This window comes from Euleptes europaea, chromosome 15 (genome assembly GCF_029931775.1).
Source record: "Euleptes europaea isolate rEulEur1 chromosome 15, rEulEur1.hap1, whole genome shotgun sequence".
In the NCBI taxonomy this organism is placed as follows: domain Eukaryota; kingdom Metazoa; phylum Chordata; class Lepidosauria; order Squamata; family Sphaerodactylidae; genus Euleptes; species Euleptes europaea.
Genome location: NC_079326.1, coordinates 9,026,987 through 9,050,270, shown reverse-complemented (window position 1 = coordinate 9,050,270; position 23,284 = coordinate 9,026,987). Strand labels below are relative to the sequence as shown.

The 23,284-nt window shown below is 40.0% G+C and overlaps 1 protein-coding gene across 1 annotated transcript in view; it reads right to left on the bottom strand.

Moving 5' to 3' along the window:
- Window positions 1-23,284, bottom strand: part of PTPN4 (protein tyrosine phosphatase non-receptor type 4) — a 136,046-nt gene that overhangs the window by 96,794 nt on the left and 15,968 nt on the right. The window contains exons 2-3 of the mRNA XM_056861377.1: window positions 9,552-9,706; window positions 2,070-2,177 (exon numbers count right to left, since the gene is read on the bottom strand). Coding sequence (XP_056717355.1) covers window positions 2,070-2,177; window positions 9,552-9,689 — 246 coding nt within the window. The 5' untranslated portion in view covers window positions 9,690-9,706. The remainder of the gene's footprint in view (window positions 1-2,069; window positions 2,178-9,551; window positions 9,707-23,284) is intronic.

Genomic DNA, 23,284 nt, shown 5'->3' with positions numbered 1-23,284 from the left:
AGTGCTATGCTAAGCCTACAACATGACCAGCAGCCTCAGTGAACAGTATGCTTCCAGCTTCATTGCTGAGGAATTGCCAACACTCTTGTTCTAGCCTACGTCCTTCACCATTGTTTCTTCCCTGTGAATCCAGAAAAAGGGAACTCAAACATGTACTTGCAGAGCTCCCTGGAGTATCTTTCTCTGAATGGCTCTTCCCAGTGATGACACAATGCTCTTTCCAAAGAATGGTGCTGTATTGGTTGTATTCTCTACTTTAGTGTGGGCAGAAGCAGTCTGACATCAGGGGGCATGACCATGCCAGAATGCATCAGTAGCATGTCTCAGTTTGCCCATCACATTGGCACTAAAGGCACACTGCTCCATGCTAGGTGGCTTGTGGTGGAGTTGCTTTGGACTCTGGTGCACTTGCTGTGCTCTCTGCACTTTGTTGAGGGGTGTTTCCATTACATATTCTACCTTTCCCCTTCCACTCTATCATTAAGGACTTTTCAAGTGATTAAATATTCACTATATTCTTGAATAAGCACATTATTATAAACAGCTGGAATATGGGCACAGGGTACTGATTAGCGACGCTGACCTAAGCTACTGAGTGGGATCTGCATGCTATTATTGGAAACAAATAATTACACCAGCACTTCAAACGGAGCCCACAAATTTTGGCTTGGCTGGCAAGCCAGTCATAACTCCTGGTTGCCATTTACCCTTCCCTACCACCAAGTAAGGATCTGAAGGTATTGAAAAGAGGGGCTGAGAAAGCAGGCAGAATTCATGCAAGTCTGCTTTCACTGCTCTGGCTTGCTCTGAAACCCTGTTTGATATGAGAACTGCTCTATCCAGGCACTGAAGGGCAGTTTCACGTATGGGGCCCTTACCAGAGGACCAAGGCTGCTTTCCTTCTCCAGCTAGCAATCTGATTTGGGGAGACCCCAAAGTCATCAACAATGAAGGGACTCAAAAGAGACACAGACTATCGGAACAAAGAGCTAACTGAAGACCTTACACTCTGATACCAAGAACTAATAAGAGGCACAAAAAACAATCTCTTATCCTCTTAAGTTGATGTAGCAAGACAAAGACTTCCTTATTATGTGACTGCTTAAGAAACAAACATTCTAACTTCTACAGTTTCACTCTGTTTGCCTGTGTTTATAGATATCTTTACTTTAACACATTTAATGCTACAGCTTATTTTGCTTTACACATAACTGCCTTTCTATTAATCCATTGCTAACAGCAGTTTGAATTAACTCTGAGAAGACCTTTTTGTACCTGCACACATTGATCATTGCTACTCAACTCTATTCTTAGTAGAAGCAAGAGGGAGGGAAAAGGGAAGATACTGTGAATCACCATATTCAGGGTTTCTCTCTCTCCTTTTTTGCAATACGTAACACTTGCACAGGCCAAAGAGCTATAAAAGTTGTGAACTTACTAAGAGACTGCTTCAACGCAAGCAACATGGCAATAGTGGAGAGAAAAAGGAAGATCTTATATAATGATGATGAAGCATTCCAAAACACAACAGTATGTATTAACAATTAACAGAACCTAATTTACAAATCACCTAACCTATTTTATTTCTTGCACTCTCATGACTTTACTATAATCTATATTTCAATGTCAAACTCCACTTTTCTATCTTCAGTCAGAAATGCTGTTTTTGTTTGAACACAACCTATTTATGAACACTGGTTATATACCGAATGAACAAGCACTACCAAGGTGTACAAATTTGCTTAGAAGTACTTCTATTGTAATTTTCCTGATGGATCATGGAAAGGGAGGGGGGGTGTACTACCAGAAAAAAATCAGGATGTTCCATCTTTTGGAAAAGTATTTCCCAGATTGCTTTAGAGGTGGAAAGTGGAAAAACGAGCATCAGATATCAAGAATTATCTGTAAGTGTTCAGAATGCAGCTTCTCTAACAGCCCTATTCTCCAGCTTCCTATCAACCAACTGAACCCCTGCACTCTCAAGTGGGCTACCTGATCAGCAAAGCTTAATCTCAATCTACAGAAGAATAGCAAATAATCAATTTCTTTAGAAAAAATATTAAACTTACCGGGTTGTCAGTAGAATCATCAGCCAACTGTAAACCAAAATAGTCTCTCTCGGTCAGATCAAGATGCTTGAAAACTACATCCAACAGGATTCGCCCCTGATCATTTTTCTGCAGGAAAAAGGTGTCCATGAATGAAAATGTGTCAAAATGAAATCAACTTTTCAAAGAACCACTGAAGAAGAATGCCTTGCCATTTTCCCCCTTTCCCAAGCCAATACAGAAATAAGAGATGGAGGAAACCGGGTACCAACATTACTTCCTGAGAAAACCTTTCTCCTTTTCAACCACACATATCATCAGCTTTATTCTGCAAAAAACTTGTTCCTGCTTCAACCTGCCCCCAAGTTTAATTATTGTCAGTGATTGCCTTCTTCTCTCTGAGGTCAAAAGAAAGTTTCTCCATACCATGTAAACAGAGCCATTCCTGCTCCTGGTCTACATAGTCTATTTGTATTCAGGAGGAAAGGCCAAGATCTACTTTGAAAACTGAAATTAAACCAAACACAAGCAAACATGTTATCACAAGGTATAATAGGAATATTTATATGAACAAGTGTGGATTTTCCAATCTTTGTTTCTGAAATCTAAAAGTTTAATTTTTTTCAAGCAGAGGCTTTAACACAATCTGCCTTGCCCTTTTGGGGAAGTTATAAACTAATGTGGTAAGGAGCAAAGACATAAAGAGATGCAAGATAACCCAAATGTGAGATATTTTCCCCTTCAGAACAAAGGGTAAAAAGAATTAACTGAAACTTTAATAACCACAATATCTGAAAAGAAGCATCTTTATTACATCCCTGAATGACTCTGCGGTTAAAGGGCCACATGTACATACAGCTTTGCTTTCAGCTATTCACACCCAAGAAAAAAGGAACACTGCAATCTCTGATAGGAACAGGACACATACTCTTCCAAAAGATTTTAACCCATTTTTTCATCAATCTCTTTTTTATTTTGTCAAATTAAACCTGCCTAGTTTGTATGACTGCATCTTGATATATCCCACAAATTTAAAGAGTTTCTCCACTTCTACTATATCACAATGCAGCCTTGTAGCCACAAGAACGCTCAGCAAGCCTGCCCCTGCCAATAAAAAGGCTTTTACAAAATGTCTCTTCCTCCTACACTTCATAGGTTTGTTTCTTAACCACTCCTTTGTCTCCTTCATACATTCCAGACACTGTGCCTCCTTTCATACTACCTTACATGCTTTGGCCTCCTACCCAAGCAATTTATGCAGAACTTCCTTTCTCTGCACAATGCCGAAGATCAAAACCATTTTATGTGAAAGGGTGACTACACAATATGTTTCCCTTTCTCATGCTTCCTCTGTATTCTACAGCTTTGACATAGATACCTTCCTAGCATCTGTTTTCCACAGCTCCCTCTGGTAAGGTATAATCTCCACTGATACAGTCCCTTGATTACCATTGCATTTTCTATTAATAGCTCAGACTATTTAACCATAATCAAGACTATTTGGAATTGCCTGCCAAAGCCACATGTCACCAATTATACTAAAACTGCATCCAAGTACATCTCCTTACCCGCCAAAGCTTGGAAAGAACTACCGTATATACTCGAGTATAAGCCGAGTTTTTTAGCCATGATTTTTGGCTTTAAAAACTCACCTCGGCTTATACTCGGGTCAATACAGTAATTCGCCTGCCGGGCCCTCTCCCAGCGCGCTCCCGGATTATTCCAAATTTGGAAAAAATATAAAAGGATTTTGGAAAACAAGACCCCGGGATGGATTAACCCAGTAGAAGCATATATGAGAAGAGGGATACACCTAAATTTAGAAATGGATGTATTGAATAATTTCCCTATATACATCCAAATCTAATAATGTGAATATTAAAATCCTTATTTACCTTCTCTTTATCATACCATAGATAAGCATGCCATCTAAAACGTAGGTTAAAACCTTCTAATTCTAATATTTTAGTATTCTCTAACAGCTGAGAGAGAGGGAGGGGCGTGGCAAGGTGTTCGGCCACTGCCTCACCTGACCGAGGTGGAGACGGGCGGGGCAGAGATGGAGGTGTTCAAAAAAATTGACGATGTCCTCAAAGATGTCACAAAAACAATGAATTACATCATGGCTCGTGCTCTGAATTGTCGGCAGTTTCAAGCACTTCTTGAGGAGGTTCAGGCACAGTATAATTGTTTACTTATGTACAATAATGTCTGTTGGCTGAGCAGAGGACGAGTCCTGGAGAGATTTGTAGCCTGCTTGGATGAAATTAGGCTGTTTATGAATGAAAAAGGGCAGGAATATCTACAGTTCAGTGATATGGCCTGGCCTACCAACCTCATGTTTTTTTACAGATTTTACACTACACTTCAATGTACTGAACAAACAACTACAAGGTGTAGGGATAACAGCAGAAAGGATGTTTTGTGATATCAAAACATTTGAGAGAAAACTGCAGGTTTTTGAAAGAGACCTTGAGAGTGGGCAGCTGAAATATTTTCCAAATCTAAAAATGCAATTACAAAATTCTACATTTGCAGACAATCCTACAAGCCATCAGGAAATCTACAAGGAATTCACTAGCATTGTAGCAGCTGCAAAAGTGAATTTTAGTAACAGATTTTTACAGTTCCGTAAGATGGAGACAACCCTGTGTTTTCTTACTTCTCCAGATAAAGCCAAATTTGAAGAACTTGATCTTTCCTGCCTACACTGGTTAGATTTAGGAAATCTGGAAATGGAGCTAATAGAATTTCAAGAAAGCTCTATCTGGAAAAATAAATTCTATGACCTGCGTGAAACACTTGAGATGATAGAAGGGATGACAAAGGACAGCACAGTTAGTTCTGAAAATGAAATCCTTAAAGTGTGGAATTCTCTGCCAAATAATTTTAAGTCAATTAAAGCACTTGGGATTGCTTTCCTTACTTTGTTTGGATCATTTTATGCTTGTGAGCAGCTGTTTTCAGCTTTGAATTATATCAAATCTGACATCAGAAACAAGCTAACAGATGACCTGAGTGCTGCATGTGTTGCTCTCAAACTTACAAAGTATGAGCCAAGGGTAGACAAATTATCAGCATGCACACAACAGCAAAAATCACATTAATTGTTCAAAAAATTTGACTATGTCCTCAAACATGTCACAAAAATGGTGAATTACATCATGGCTCGTGCTCTGAATTGTCAACAATTTCAAGCACTTTTTGAGGAGGTTCAGGCACAGTATAATTGTTTACTTATGTACAATAATGTCCGGTGGCTGAGCAGAGGACGAGTCCTGGAGAGATGCATGGCAAATACAAACAACTTTTTATTGAAAGGTAAAACTTTGCATCATTGAAAGCTCTGTTATTGTGTTTTTCTTTTAAGGCAAAATATGTGAATGTATGAGTTGTTTTTTCTAAACTAAAACCTCAGTATTCAGGTTAAATTGCCGTGATGGCACTTGGCGATAAATAAGTGGGTTTTGGGTTGCAGTTTGGGCACTCGATCTCTAAAACGTTCGCCATCACTGCCCTAGGGGGCAGTGGAATTGCTTAGGGGGACATTAAAAGGCAAGGGGTGGGAGGGGGATGCTGGAGGTGGGCCCCTTCAATTGCATTGTTCATTTATTAACAATTGACCAGGTTACAGCACCACGCTGGCAATTGGCATTCCAAGCTTCTGCCTCCACGTAGTGCTGCACTCCAATGGAAATTATCAGAATTTTTAGTAAATATGCCACCAGAGCTCTAGTCAGAGCCGTATATACCACATCACCACACATGTTTTTGTCTCTGTCATTTTAAAATTTTTTGCTGGCAAGTCCTTAACATTGAGTGTGGTATTTATTTTCCTGTATTCTCAGTTACTGAACCTGTTGATTATGAAGTGCACTTTTTAGCTATATTAAGTGCTCTTTTTGTCACAGCCCATCCAATATTAATATTTCTAGGTTATATAAGGATTTAAAATTTCTTAGTAGCTGATTCAAAAAGGGAAAAAAACTTTTTAAAAGAAAAATTTAGGGGGTAGAAAGAAAACAATTAGGTATATTTTCAGCAAAACAAAATTAAAAATTAGACAAATCTTTAAGGAAATTATTGTCTTTATTCAGAAATGGATTTAAATGAAAGAAAAACAAAAATAATAAAAGGTGGCAATAAATTAAAATTGTCTTTATTCTTTTTAGCTCAATCCACTACTTTTCTTAATTTATTTATTTTTTGGACTTCCAGAAACGTATGCTCCCCCCACAAAGTAATAGTATTAATCCTTGGTAAAATACCTTCAATTTTAAATGCCCATAAAGTATGGATGAACTTTTTCTCTTTAGTAAAATTTTCACAATTACATATTACATCATAAAAGTTCAATAAAGGTCCTCTTATTACAATTGTAATATATTTCTTTACTATGTCCTTGATTTTGAGAAAATTCTCAGATACATTTTTAATCCTACAAAGGTATCAAAAGCTAGCAATATTTCATCTCTTTTAACAGCATCATTTATCTTCAGTATACAATAAACAGATAAATTGTTATAACTACTGAGGTAAATTGAATTAAAATCTGGAGTCTTAGCAGGAGTCTTAAATCACCAGGTTTAATAATCTGGAGTCAATTTCTTTGCTTGGAGAAAAGTAAGATTAACACACTAAAACCATAGTCCACAAAATATGATGTTGGAAATGCAACAAGGAGTTTCTTAATCACTGTACATAGTACAGGATAGCAATTAGAAATTTCTTTCTGTATTTTGGATGATTTCTTAAACTTTGGCTTCAGCTCACCGGCATCTTGTAGCTCAATTAGTTCTTCCTGTACTACCCCAGCTTCCTCAGTATCTGAAAATGGACTTGTCACCCAATCTGAAATTTTCACTGAAAGAAGATCCTCAAATCGTTCAGACATATCTTCATGAAGCATATCCAAATGGTCACAAAACAACTTATATTCTACCTTTCTAACTCAGACAAGCTCAGAAATTGGCATAGTTCCCAACAGCCTATGTTGCATTTGAACAGTTAACTTTGCAATAAATGCAGACGACAGATTTACCTCATTTCCTTGCAACTGCAAATTCACGTAACTGAACTATGCAAATAGTTCTGTTAAATAAGCAATGTCAAGCCTGATGTCATCACTGAGCAAAGCACTCAAATATTCAAAAAAACTCCACAACAGTGTCAAAAAGGTTATAAAAGCATCTCACACAGTTGCCTTTTGATAGCCAACGAACTTCAGTATGAAGCAGCAAACATTCGAAATCTCGGAATAGTAGATCATTGAGAGCATAGGCTTTAATTTTATTCACTGCAGTAATGACAGTGTGTAATTACTTGTGCAGGTGATCACTGAGATTTCTTTGCAACCGGATGTTAGCGATGAATGACACAGTGAATGGTAAAAATATTGGGCACTACTTTTTTCAAGCAAGCAACATACCCACGATAGCAGCGAGTCATTGATGGTGCTTCATCCATTGCACAAGCAAGTGGAATTTCCTTGTCTTTGGAGAGCTGCTCAACAACCCGAAATACTCCTGATTATACTTCTATACAATATTCAGATAATTTATTGGATTTTAAGAAATCGACTCCAGATTACTAAACCTGGTGATTTAAGACTCCTGTTAAGTGACTTTAAACCGGACATTGGGAAACTGGTATCACTTCATCATGCCCTTCCATCACATTAAGAATTTATTGAACAGCGAAGTAGTTACTAAATGTGGTATCTAAGATTCTTGCTAAATGACTATCAGACTTTGAAAAGCTGGTATTGAAGTGCCTATGAAATCCCCCCTCTTGTAAGATGCATGTGTAGATAAACACGCATCAGCACTCTGCACACTCTCTAAGTACCTCAAAACAGCACACAAACCCTTGTCTATACTGCTTCTCCCTCCCTCCTCCTGTTCCGTCCCGGAATGTCATTGGCAAGATAGCTAACTTTCTCTCTGTTCTTCTGCTTTTCCTCTGTAACCTCAAAAGTACTGCTTGTTCCCTGATAAAAGGGAACCTTTGGCTAGAACTAGCACACGCGTAATAAAGAATAGCTTACATGTCAATTTCAATAGAACAATGAAACACTATGCAGTTATGCTAGGATGATCAGAATTGTATCTTTATTTGCAAACGTCGTTGCTGAAAAGTCTTTAAAAGTTCTTCCTGCCTGCTTATGTGGGTTCGCAATCCTTCGGCTTGACAGTCAGGGATTGTGCACCCAGTTCTATTTATTCTCAAAACCAATAAACAAACTGTGAATTTCACTGCATCTCAGCTCAGTTGTCTTGATTGGTAACTTAAGGTAAACTGAGGCACAACAGTATCACTGGATCAAGTTCATCAATTTTATTGACTACATTAAACTAAAGTTTTAATTGGATTTTTAATAAATATGCAATTATTACTGCTGTGAATTTTATTGTTATTATCTTCCTTAGTAGGTCGTACAAACCACTGTTCTGAATAATACTTTTTATAGATAGAGTAGGATAAGGGGCAATGTGAATGAGTTTATGGAACCAAGGGGGCAGTAGCCAGAAAATGTTTGGGAACCACTGCAGTAAACTTTGATGTCCTCTGCCAAAATCCTTTGATGCAAGTAAAAACCATGAAAACCAGTTTATGAACTTTTAATTCTTCATTAAGGTCTTCTTCAAGAAAAGAATCATGGGCTTCAACTAAGAAGGGGGTGAGGGTTGCGCTTGCACCACAGGTGGGCAAGAAGTGATGTATATTCTTTTTTTTTCCCCTGTACCTTATTTTATGTATTTTATTTTATTTTCTCATTCCCCTTTCCATGTTTTTTATTTTCTGAACCCTAAAATGTCTAATTAAAAAATAAAAAATAAAATAAACTTTTAATTCTTAATATTTTATACAACACTTCCCTAGTGTCCAAAGCTGATCTGATCTAGTGTCCAAAAAACCTCACATATAGAATTTTCACATATCCTAGAGGAACAATATAGCAAGGCAAGCTAGTATTATTATTATTCCAATATTATTTTGCAGCCAGGAGGCACTAAGAGGCAGTATCTTGTCAAATGCTGCATAAAATTCATGGCACAGCTGTGATTTGAACCAGGAACGGTCTGTCCACAGTTCACACTTGGTCACTAAACTACAGCAGACACAAATACTATTGTAAAACAAATATTAGACGTCAGTACATCACGTTGCTTCGAAATTTTCTTCTTTGAGGATATATGATATATTTTAGCTTTTATTTACTCATTTTAGCAACCTCAAAGGAGGGAGAAACAGGCCAGAACGAAGTCCGTATCTGAGAAGTAGACTTCATGGAGGAAATGAGGACAATCACCCTTAAGATTAGATGCTTGTAAATCCATCCATTTACCATGCCTCAATGAATTGTGGTTATATAAACTGAAGGGAAAACATGCTGTTTATTACCTAATCTGATATATGTGATATTAAAAGCATGTTTTTCTGACCAGATGCAAGATATGTTTTCTACAATGCAAGATACATTTTCTACAATGTTGTACTTACATTAACTCTGAATGCTTGTACAGTGTTATCCAGGAGAAGAATATTGCAGACCACCTCTGTATGCTGTCTATCTCGTGCCAGCTCAGATGCTCGTACATTGTAGGTTCTGCCAGCAGGCAATCGGAAACGTGCGGTCATTACTGTCCGCACAACGTCTTAAAAGGACAAAAACAAAAAGACTATTATAGTTTACACCCATAAGAACTCACAGGTTGGATTTCACAAGTAAAGTCAGTACACAATTAGCAAACAAATTCTATTGAATGCTATATATTCTAACGTTTCCTTTCATGTTGAAACAAGTATCAGCAAACTTTCACTATCCTTAGTAAAGTTCTGACCAGGACAAGATTTCCCGCCCTCTCCTCATAAACATCCGCTTGGTCAATTTTGCAGCAAGTACTTCCAGACATTCGGGAGAGAAGAGATATGGGCTGATTCCTCCTCTTGGTCAATTTCACACTGAGTGTTTTCAGACATCAGGGAGCCAACAGAACTGGACTGATCCCCCCCCCCCCTCAGTTTCACAGTGGGAGTTTTCTTATGATCCCTGCAGTGAGATAGCCAGAAACAAATTAGTTGGTGGTCTGTGTTTGTCCAGATCCTTCTCTGCTTTGGCTGTAAAATGCCCACTCGATTCATTTAAAATGAAAGAATCCCGCTGCAGGATTAAAAAAAAAATACACTCATTTGCTTTATTTATACTAGAAGTCCCCCAACATGGTGCTCATGGGCACCATGGCACCAGCTGATACCTTTACTGATGCCTAAACTTGAAATCATAAAACAAGAAAAGGAATATTTAACATTTCAATCCTGGAAGAGCGTGAACTAAAGTGGACTAGATTAGGACATTTTCAGTGAGCAAATTACAGTATTTTACTTGGGAAATGGCAAACATAGAAGAAATAGAGTTGATCTGAGATTTTTTTAAAAGTTGTTTCAGTGGCAGCCACAACTGCAGTGTTGGTTTTATTCTCTCACTCCCCTTACCTGGTATATTTTTACATTAACCCTCTTATGCCCTGAACTTGAGCTTCCTCTAAGTATGGATGTTCATGAGAGAGATTCCCCCCTCTCAGTAACAAAACTTTCATCTGAAATGTTGAAGAATTACCATCAGAGTAATATATAGCCTTGTTTCCTACCATTTAATAGTTGGATCTGCCTCTTGCAGCAGCCATTTTGTAGTTGACTCCACCTTCTGTGGCAGCCATTTTGTGGTTGTGCCACTGCTCTGTGACAGAATTTCAAGGCTGCCCACAGGCTCAAAAATGTTGGGGACCGCTTATTTATACCATTAAATGTTTTCAAAGAAACAAAATTTATCAAACTATATGGCTGAAATGAGGTTTGTTCATGACATATGAATACAGCCAATACCAGACATTTAAAAATGTTTCTGTTAAAGACAGAATATCAAGCTACTTCCATGTTTTCTGTCTTCAGCTACCCTATAATTATTCTCACTGGACCAAATAAAACAGACAATGTGGTGTCATAGCTAGCACTGCACCTGGATACGGAAGTCCAGGTTCAAATCCTTGTTCAGCATGGCTCACTAGGTACCCTTGGGCAACTCATTAAAGGTAAAGGTCCCCTGTGCAAACACCGGGTCATTCCTGACCCATGGGGTGACGTCACATCCCGAAGTTTCCAAGGCCGAATTTGTTTGCGGGGTAGTTTGCCAGTGCCTTCCCCAACTCATTAGTCTACCCTAAATTACATGTTGCTAAAACCACCACTAGAAACTCCTTGGAGAAAATAAATACATATGACATCTGTGAATAGAGAATGGCCCCTTTTCAGACGTTCAACATTTCTGTGCATTAAGTACCCCTATTAAAAACTTAATTATGCATTATTTCATCAATCAAAAATATCTATCCTTCATTATTCTGGAAATGAGGTCAAAAGTTAAATAGAAGTGTTTCAAAAACTAAGTTATGACTATAAGAAAGAATTCCAGCATGGCAAAATGATTTCAATAAGATGCAATTTGTAATTCAGCCTGCTTTGCACATTAATTCATTAGGGTTCACGGATGGAGGGGCGGAAATTAGCAAATACCCACAAACTTTCTAACTGTAACAACTCTCTTTACAATATAACTTTGTAACTTGTTCAGTCACCAACATTCACTCTAAGAAACCACTCTGTGCTGTACTCAGAACACTCTAAACAGATCCTAAGAAAAGAACAAAAGCAAGATTTTCCATGATGGTTCATCAGAGATTTGCGATGCTTGAACCCTAGAATTACTCAACTGATTCTAATTTGCAGCTCCATTATGTCCAAGACTATACCACTTTAAATGAAAGTGGGAAGAACCACATGTAGGAATGATGCCTCAAAGGAAAACAAAATCTTGATTACTTAACAAGAAGATTCCTTCTGCTCTGAGTTAGAAGGTCATCTTGAAGCTTTGGGTGATTCTTGTCCATTGCTAGGGGAGGCAGGAACTAAAGTTTCTACTTCCTGTCTCCTGGCAGGAATTGCCTGAAGCTTTCAGTTTTAGTCTAAGTGAGATAACTAGGAACAGGAGTAACGTACATAAGAACATTCAGGAACAAAAATTCAATGTGAGTAGTAAAAGGAGAAAACAGTAAAGGTGCTGAATAGCATTGCTTATGTAAGAACAAGTGGAAAGGAAGCAGCCTTTAAAATTATCTATTCCCATCACTTTCACGTAGGAAGGAAACCCTTGATTGTTCGAAGATCTTGGACTGCCACCCTTGGAAGATGATGACTTGGTCCTCTTCGGGTGGGCAAAATGCTCTTCTACCTCAGAGCAGAAGGAACTTTCTCTGTAACTAATCAAGGTTCTGTTCCCACTCTGAGGGAAGGGCATCTTGAAACTTTGGGATGTCCGAGAGCCATACATCCTTAGGTGGAAATTACTGTTCCTCGTCTTCCACCATGTGTAGCAGGACCCATCTACCAAAGGCCACATCTGCTTAGGCATAGGTGCTGATTCACAAATGTAGAAACTGTGGACCAAGTGGTGGCTTTGCAAATCTCAACCAAAGCTTGCTTGTTAACTGCCACTGTGGTGGCTGCGCTGTGGACTTAGTGAGCTGTAATACCCTTCAGAACGGGTAGCTTGCTAGAGCGGTAGGCCTCCACAATGCATTGTTGAATTGCTTTGCTCAGGGCCATATGGGACATCTTTTGGTCCTTATTGGGTGCTGAGATGGAAATGAATAACGAATCTGAATTCTTAATAGGAGCTGTACATCTTATGTAGATCCATAGGGCTTGACGAAGGTCAAGGGAATGCCATTCCTTTTTCTTGTTGTTGGAAGGATTGGGACAAAATGAAGGAAGCTGCAGCTCATGTTGTCTATGAAAGGTTGTGTTAACCTTTGAGGTTAAAGGTGAGGTCTTGATGAAGCACCACCTTGTCCTTATGGAAAACCCCTAATTCCAACATTCACCAAGCTGAAGTGATAGTGGTTAAGAGCACTTTCATCCTTAGGAATCGCAGGTGAGCCTCTCTCAGTGGCTTGAAGGGTGATTTCGTGAGAGCTGACAATACGATGTTGAGACGCCAAGTTGGAAAGCGATGGACTACTGGAGGAGTGGATTGGGAGATTCCCTTTAAGAAAGTCCTCACTTGAGGGTGGCTGGAAAGAGGAATCCCCTCCAAGTAGGGGCAGACTGTAGAAATGGCGGTGACCCGTTTGCATAGAGTGGAAGCTCTGAGATTTTGATGAGCCCTGTCTCGTAGGAAGGCCAGCAGTTTAGGGAGTGTAGGGGGAGTAGGCTCACCTGTGACTTCCTTCTACACCAGCAGACAAACGTCTTCCAAGTGTAGTCATAAATTCTCTTAGTGGAAGATTACCTTGCCTCCAGGGTGGTGCTGACCATGTCATTGCTGAGGCCTAGGCCTAGAAGCCTGCTCCTTTCAATTTCCAGGCAATTAGTTTGGACAAGTCTGGGGCTGGGTGAAGGATGGGATCTTGGTGTAGCAGACTGGAGGGAGGCACAAAGGTCACTGAAGGGACAATTCCATCAGGGCAGGGTACCAGGGCCAGTGTGGCAAATTTGGAGCAATCAAGATCACTTCTGCCTTCTCGCATCGAATCTTTCTTGGGACCCTTGGCAAGATTGGGAGAGGTGGGAAGGCGTAAAGTGTCCCCGGCAGCCAGGGAGAAAGGAAAATGTCTATCTCAGTGATGGCGAAACCTTTTAGAGACCGAGTGCCCAACTGCAACCCAAAACCCACTTATTTATCGCAAAGTGCCAACACAGCTAGAAGTCCACATGGGGCTAGGGGTTGCCAGGTCCCTCTTTGCCACCTGTGGGAGGTTTTTGGGGCGGAGCCTGAGGAGGGTAAGGTTTGGGGAGGGACTTCAATGCCATAGAGTCCAATTGCCAAAGTGGCCATTTTCTCCAGGTGAACTGAAATAGCAGATCTCATGCTACTACCTGGAGGTTGCAACTGGAGAAAAGAGGCACTTGGTACTAATGGAATTTGGGAGAAAATAAGTACCAACACAACGTAAATGCAACCTAAGTTTAGTACAGTGAAAAAGTGCACAGTGAACAAACAACAAACATTACAAGCAGGAAAAATACATGGCTCTCAAAGAGTCTCACGGAATCTTCAACAATCTTCACTGAAGTTCTTACTAAAGTCCAAAAGGCTTCAACAAGCAAAGTCCATAAGAAGGACAATGGAAAAAACGGATTGTGTGAAACGCAGTCCGGATTAACTTTAACGTTTTCACCGCCGCGCAAGCGGCTTCATCAGCACACCGTTCTAATATCGGGAGACAAGGCTCCTAGATAAATACAACAATAATAATATATAATATATATAATCTTCCAGATACATTTTAAATACATTTCAAATTTTAAATTTAATAATTTAAATTGATTGTTACTGTTGCTAAAATACATATTTGCTATTAAAACAATGACCTGACATACCTTTATAATAGGGTTTACAAAAATCTCAAGACAATTTAACAGCGCTGCAAAGCTGCTCCGTTCGAAGTCGGATACTAAGGTTACAGGTGAAGTTAATTTATACAATGCTCCATAGTCGAAACGTTATTAAAGGAAACAGCCAACTAAAGACAATTATAAGAAGTTAATAAGTTTATAAAAAAATTTTTTATAAAAAACAAGACAAGTCCATTTCATTATTGAGCCCATACAGAAAGTAAGATTTAAATAAATATATAAAACACATTTCTTGCTGTAATAAAATTTTTTGTACATTTTCAAGATCAAATAAATTACCCTTATAAGTCCAAATAACAAAAAACCGGATATCATTCTCAGTGTATTTATTGTCTATAAAGTGCATAGTGAGGGGGGCGTCCAAAATCTTCTGTCTAATTCTAGATTTCTCACCTATTCTGAGCTTTACCTGACGAACTGTGCTCCCCACGTACAATTTTCCACATTTACAAGAAATGCAGTACACACATTTACTAGTAGAACAGTTTGAAAATTGTTTTAACACAAAGGAAAAATTGGAGGTGGTGGATGTAAATGTTTTTAAAGGTAAGCTTAGGGGACAGAAGGAACAAGAGCCACAAGGAAAGTGGCCATTGATAGAAGGACTGAATCTCTTGGGATGATGATCCGAGTGGACAAGTTGGTCTCTTAAAGAGATATTCCGTTTGAGTCCAAAAATGGGCGGATTCAAACAGCCCGGTATAGTGGAAAGTAGATGCCAGTGTTTTTTGATGATATTTTGAATGGAAGAAGAATGACGACTGAAAGTAAGTGAACAGAAAATTCTATTAGCATTGTTAGGTTTTGGTTTTGAAATGAGCAGGGAAGATCGATCCTGCAAGCTGGCTTTAAGTTTAGCTTGATATATAACGTCCTCAGGATATCCCCTGTCAGCTAAGTCTGCCTGTAAGTGTCTAGCTGCATGTTCATAGTCCTTGGTATGGGATGAATTTCTTTTTAAACGGATAAATTGACTATAAGGTAAGTTATTTTTTAAATGATATGGATGATAGGAGTTATATCTTAGACCTGAGTTTCTGGCCATAGGTTTCTTATAGGGTCTGAAAGCCAGTGTTCTGTCAGATGTTATAAAAACATCTAAGTCCAAGAAATGGATGGATTCTTTACGGTAAGATCCTGAAAATTGTAAATGCTCATCCAAAGTGTTGATCCATTCAGAAAATCTCAAATAACTGTCTTCATTTTTGAAACAAAATAGCAAGTCATCAACAAAACGCTTGAAGAGTAACAAATCATTCGAAAAGAAATTGTTTGAAAAAATGTATCTCTTCTCAAAATCAACCATATACAGGTTGGCTATTGCAGGGGAGCAAGAAGCGCCCATTGCGACCCCTTTCGTCTGAAGAAAAAAGTCTGACCCATACCGGAAAAAGTTGTTTTCAAGGACAATATCAGAAATGTCCAATAGGAAATGAGTCGGTGGAGTTAAGGAGGGGCGACTATCTAGACTGTGTGCTATGATGTTCCGTACTGAATCCAAGGGCACGTTCGTATATAGAGCAGTCACATCTAGCGTGGCTAGAATAGCTTCTTCCGGAATAGAAAAACCTTCTGTCTGGCGAATGAGATCCCTTGAATCTAAAATGTAAGATGGGGTATTTCTGGCAAAGGGTTGAAGATAATAATCAAGCATCTGAGCCAATGGCTCAGTCAAGCTGCCCGAGGAAATTATTGGACGTCCAGGCGGGTTTTGTGGATCTTTATGCAACTTTGGTAGACTATAAAAAATAGGCGTTTTTGGATAGGGAACAGAGAGAAATTTTGCAGTGTTGTCATCAATATAACACAGTAAATGGATAAGGCAAAAGTCCAGTGGAATCTTAAAGGCAAACCAACTATTTAAGCGCAAGCTTTCCTAAGCAGACATCTCTTCATTAAATGCATATGAAGCACATAACCATTTTACAGGCACCTTTATAAAACAAAGTTCCAAAGTACTGTATTTCCTGGCGTATAAGACTACTTTTTAACCCAGGAAAATCTTCTCAAAAGTCGGGGGTGGTCTTATACGCCGGGTGTCGTCTTATACACCGGATGCTGAATTCTGAGCCGGACTGGAGAATCTGCCTGGGGAGCCGCCTCCGCTCTGTCCATGTCCGGCAGAGGAGGGAGGGGAGGCGAGCCCGGCGAGGGCGCTCACTGCCCAGCTCGGAGTCGGAGCCAGGTGCGCCGGGGTGCACGGAGGGAAGTGCTCGGCTGTGCTCCAGCGGCAGGGCAAGGCAGGCATGCGGCTGGCTGGCCGGGGCTGGGGTGGCCACTCTCTTCTCCCGGCACAGGGTGTTTTGGCTGCCGCCTAGCACACCCAACATGCCCCCTTTCCTCCCCGGCCTCCGCTTCAGCTTCTGTCTTTATGGGCTTCCCTCCCCTCCAAACCCTCCTTTAGCCCCGCCCTCCACGGGCCGTCGGCTCAGTCCTCCCCTTGCCTTTAGCCTCGCCCTTCTCGAGGGCCCTTACTCTCGCCCCCGTCCCCCTCTTCTTCCCCGCCCCAGGAGGACCGGGGGTGGCCGCGGGGTTGGGGCGCAGTCCCGAGGGCCGGCCCCAGGCCGCAGACTCGGGACAATCCCAAACTCTATATTTTAACTGTAAAAATGGGGGGTCGTCTTATACGCCCAGTCGTCTTGTACGCCGGAAAATACGGTATGTGTGTGTGTAGGGGGGGGGCTGTTGCACCAGAGAAAGACCTGTTGCAAATCTGTCAGTAATTCAGGTGTGACTCCCTTTATAAGGGACTATAATGGATGTGGTTGTTACACGCAATGAATTACAAGGGAAGTCAGAGGTTTCATTCTCTCATGAGGTTCAGATTCTGGAGAGTGAGTGAGGACCACTAACTGTAGAAGATGGGCAGAATATAATAAATTCTAATCAAGAAAGGTCTAGTGTGAAACAAAACCTGTAAAGAGTGGGTCACAATGGAACGATGAACTCCTATAGAGAACAAGAAAACCCAAGTCTCTGTTCAAGGCTGGCGAGGATGTAGCATTAAATCTCTTGATGAATCCTACGGTAATTTAGAACTTTTGCTTTGGATACTTCCATCTAATTTTTAGTAGGAGAGCAACAACCTTTAGATCTGCAACAGTTAAGTCCTACAACATTAAAATATTCTCCCAGTGGTTTCTGAATATGGTGATTTTAATGTCAGATAGATATAATGTTTAATTTTTCTTTAGAGTATATAAACATAGAATCATAGAGTTGGAAGGGACCACAAGGGTCATCTGATGTATAACCAACATCAGATGTACAGGGAAGATTCCTAAACCTCACAATGCAGATTCAGATGGGCATGCAAAAGTCAACAGTTTTTTTTAAATTTAAATTATTTATTCAATAAAATAAACAGCAAAATAAAACAAAAAACCATACAGCAATCTTTATAATTTAAAATACTATATATGTGTGTGTGTGTATATATAAAAATTATATATATATATATATATATATGTGTGTGTGTGTGTGTGTGTGTGTGTGTGTGTGTATAAACTTAAAAAAATATTTAACCGAATTTTCATATTACAGCTTATTTCAATATCCTCATTCATACTACCACACCAAATACATGGTTTAGTCTTCTATAAAATAGCTAGACGCAAAAGTCAATAGTGATTAGCACAAACAATAGTCAGCACAAGCATGGATATTTTTATGTAATCTGCACAACAAACACCTACCACTACCACTTTCTCTATATGCCACTCAGGGCAGAGAACATACAGTAAGGGAGAACAAAAGACAATATATTATTACTGTTACTTTATGCTTTTTTAAAAACAGAAAGTATAAACATGGCATGAACTGGTGATGGACTAGACATAACAGGGCTCACTGATAGCTTTACAACAGAAATTATTCTATGAGAGTACTTTATTCTAAAAATGAACTAGAGATTAGAAAGCTGGAGTTAAATGAAACTAAGCAATTGCAATTCAAAAGTAATTAGTAGCACCAGCACTATGCTGTCCTTCCAACTACTTATCTTTTAATAATTTGAACACACATCTGATAACACATTTCTCTGGAAAACGCCGAACAAAATCCATTCATTATTCCCCAGGGGGCAAAAAGAATTAAAAATCCAACACAGTAGTCATACTATCAAGTCATAAACAATCTTCTCACTAAGAGAAAAATTCAAAGGAAAACAGATTCTGGGAAATGTAACTAACTAGCTAGCTCCCTACTTAATACCCCTACCTAATGTACATGCTTATGCAAAGTAGTATCAGTTATCTACTCATGCCTACTTATCTGCTAAAAGCACATGTGAGTGAGTCAATATAATAAAGAACAATGCATAATGACATGTTTTCTATTACTGTAATTGGGTCAAAAGGTTTTTTAAAGGGAAAGAAGAAATGAGCAACAGTATTCTACAGGGCACTGCAAAAGGCTACACATAAACAAGCAAAAAAGAAATAGGTCTTTCCAAGAAACAGGGGATTGTACTATGGATTTCCAACTAATAAAATGAAGCAGGGAAAACTACCCCTTTCTATTAGTGAAATCGAAACTAGGTATAGGCAAAGGTGGAGACAGGGTGGGCTGTTCTTGTGACACACAAACTTACATAAAACTTCACAGACCTTCCCATCGCAGCTCATACAGACTAATGATATACAACCCAACATACTCAGTCTAATTAAAACACTGCCAAATCAGCTTTAAGGCAGAGTGAGCTATTTCCTCATCTAGCATTCATTTAGAGAGCCAGTGTGGTGTAGTGGTTAAAGTGTCAGACTAGATCTGGGAAACCCAGGTTCGAATCCCCACTCTGCTGTGGAAACTTGCTGGGTGACCTGGGGCCAGTCACACACTCTCAGCCTTGACCCTGGCTCATATTTGGATGGGAGACCTCCAAGGAATACCAGGGGTGTGACATGGAGGCAGGCAATGGCAAACCACCTCTGAACATCTCTAGCCTTGAAGACCTTACAGGGTCGCCATAACTCAGTTGTGACTTGACGGCAAAAAAAAAACACCCCACATTCATTCAGCTATGTATAAAGGAAGTACCCAAAATGTATACATGGTAAGACCCATGAGTTTTTAACCCTTGTACATTTTTCTTTACAGGACAATGACTAAATCCCATTGTAAAAAATAATAATGTGGTGCTCCTGACTTGAAACAAAACTCCAATATTCAATCATTCTCTAGATCCACCATTTCAGTCAGTCAACAGTACCTACAATATCTTTGGGAAACCAAGTTTTTTTAAAAAATTCCCAATTATATAAAACATTTGCATAATCCATATATGATGCTACACTTAAATTAATAACAAAGATACCAGCATCAATATCTCATGTACATTTTAGTTATATCGAGTTCCATAAGCAAGCATTATATTTTAGTTATATCGAGTTCAATAAGCAAGCATTATATGTATTTATTTAAAACATTTATTAGCCTTGCAGAACTCCAGGAGGCTTACAAGCAGAATTAGAAGTAGACTCCTATTATGATTACATGCTGCCCCTCAATTCAAAGGTTTCTGAAAAGTCTAACATTATGACTTGTTAACAATTCATCCATATCATATCAACAAGAATATTTATGGAGTTAGCAGAACAATGTTTTACAGCATTATTATCGTGCATCCAATAACTTAATTATTATCCTGCATCCAATAACTTACCAACTAGGACTGGTCTACAAACATAAGCTCCAACTGGGAACTGGGGCCACAGCTATACGGACATGTATCTTGGAAACACATGTACTGGACCTGACAGAATAACAACAAAGACATGGGGGGAGGGCAGATAGACACATGAACATATGAAGCTGCCTTATACTGAATGAGACCCTTGGTCCATCAAAGTCAGTATTGCCTACTCAGACCAGCAGCGGCTCTCCGGGGTCTCAGGCAGAGGTCTTTCATATCACCTACTGGCCTGGTCCCTTTAACTGGAGAGCTTGAATCTGGGACCTTCTGCATGCCAAGCATATACTCGACCACTGAGACACAGCCCCTCTCCATGGCTCTCCAGGGTCTCAGGCAGAGGTCTTTCATATCACCTATTTGCCTGGTCCCCTTAACTGGAGATGCCAGGGATTGAACCTGGGACCTTCTGCATGCCAAGCAAAGGCTCTACCACTAAGCCACTGTCCCCCCACCCCCAAATAATACTGAATCAGACCCTTGGTCCATCAAAGTCAGCACTGTCTACTCAGACTGGCAGTGTCTCTCCAAGGTCTTAGGCAGAGGTCTTTCACTTCACCTACTTGCCTAGTCCCTTTAACTGGAGATGCCTAGGATTGAACCTGGGACCTTCTGCATGCCAAGCAGATACTCTATCACTGAGCCACAGCCCCCCCCCCATTTGACATTTGAGAAAATGGGCTCAGAGAACTAGTTTCTAAATCTGTAACAATTTCCAGTTTTTATTTTTTCTATATTTGTGTTTGCTTCCCACTGTGTTGAAATCAATAAAATGCAATCATGAAAAACATTAAATGAGACAAGATTCCTTCATCCCTTGTTTTTCATTTAAAAATCATTACAGGAAAATAATTTTACAACAAGGGGACCTGTAAGGACTTGCAAAGAACACCATATTTTCCCCTCCCCCACTATTTCAGCTTTCCCTTTCTTGAAAGCCCCCATTCCTTCTTCGTCTTTTCCTGCTACTTTTTCTCCATCCCACCCACCCACCCACCAACCTATCTTTATCTGTTCTGCCGTCTTCAGCTTTCCCTCCTTCCCTTTCCCTGGAAGCTTCTATGCAGGAAAATTATGACCAAGTCGTGTAGTGCCTGGCTACTGGGTGGAGTCCCGTTATACAGAGTGGCACCCACAAGAATAGTACTTCATATAAATCTACACAGCTCATTACTGAGTTTATGTTCTGGAGTGTTGTCTATCGTTAAAAGATGTTTGGTCTGTCTCTTAGTAAAGATCGCGGAGCCTTTCTACTGTGACTTGGGTGAAATCCTAGGTGCATTGTCCTTGCAGTCTGATTGTGTCCTAGACCGGTTCTCATCCATATTTTTTGTAGAATGATCGCCACTTTAGTTGATGCTCATCTAATTGTATGCCGTGGATTATGTTTGTCGGCCTTGCCATCGTTGCGTACTCCATCACTTTTTTTATTGTTTCTTTTTATACAAATTTCAAATATATATTTCTTATTCTACATACATTGTTGGTATAACGTACTTTTCTCCTTCCATTCCAGAGTGGGGCTAGGGAGGGGGATGGGAGGGACTCCATCACTTTTGTAATCCATTCAGAGATTTTTGGAGTTTCCTTGTTTTTCCAGTTTCTTGCATATAAAAATCTCGCCGCAGTCACTGCATATTGGAAGACTTCCTTTTGCATGGTCTGTATCTGAGTCAGTGCTATTCCTAAAAGCATAAACTACGGGTTTAATTCAAAATCCACCTGACGAGTTTCCTTAATCTCTTTGTGTATTCGCTCCCAGAATTTCTGGGCCTTTCTGCAGGTCCACCATTGGTGGTAAAAGGTTCCTTCTGTTTCCGAGCACTTCCAGCAATTTGCCTGGTCAGATTTGTACATTGTAAGTCTGTGGGTGCCAGATACCATCAGTAGAACATTTTATACCAGTTTTCTCGGACGTCTTGGGACCCTGAGAATTCGATTTTGGAGTTCCACAGCTTATCCCAGTCTTGCATTGGGATCGTTTCCCCAAAGTCCTGCATCCATTTTATCATACATGTTTTGACTTGTTCCTCCGCAGATTTCATGGCCAACAGCATCTGGTAGATTTTGGACAGCAAGTGATCTTGGGATTTGGTTATCAATAGTTTAAATTTCCTGGGCGTTTCTGAAGGGTTATATTCGGTTTTTAGTCCGTGGACTACTTGGTGGTATATGAACCATGTTATTTTGACATTCTCTGCCTTTAGTTCCTCAAGTGTTTTGATCTGGCCGTTCTCCTTCGTAAGTCCACCGTATAGGTGACATCAGGTTTGACACATGTGGACTAAGCATCCATCTCAGGGAGTCCAGGTTTTCAACAGATTGAAGGTAATGGAGTCCCAGGGCAGAGTCCTGGGCAGTGTTTTTGGTGTCTTAGACCATAGCCAGTAATGAAAGCCTTTTCCTAGCGGGGCTTTTTCCAGTCTGATTTTACAGTCTTCTGGGTATAGCACCCAAACCGTGATGGCTACCAGCGCTGTCACCTAGTGGTATAGAAGCAAGTTTGGCAGTGACAATCCTCCCCTCTCTGTGTCATCTTGTAGCACCACGAACCCGACTCTGGGTTTCTTTCCTCTCCAGACGCATTTGTTAATAGCTCTTTGCCATTGGTTTATTATCATTTTGTTAATATCTATTGGTAGCGTTTGGAACAGGAAGTTTATTCTCGGCAGTACAGTTGGTTCTTGAGGCGTAACGTTTCCAAAGTTTAATACAAGTGTCTTTCTGGCAAAAAGGAGGGGGAAGGGGGGGGGAAGGAAATAAACTATTATTCTCACTAGATACGGTTATGGAAAAAGCTGTCCCTAACCTGCTGACTCCCCTTAACCAATCGTAGGGCTGTCCTCATGGAAGCTTCCAGGAAATGAGCAAACTGCCCCCCCCAAATGAAATTTTCATTCCAATTAAGCCTGCCTGGGAGCATGTACTTGAGAGAGACTGCTATGTGGGAGTGTACTCTGCACCCGGGAGAGGCAGAAACTAGTTCAGGCTGGAAAATTCCTTCAAGATGAATACCCTCTTGACAGGGGACACCACATTTTCCTCTAAATCCCCTTCCTCACACTATTTCCAG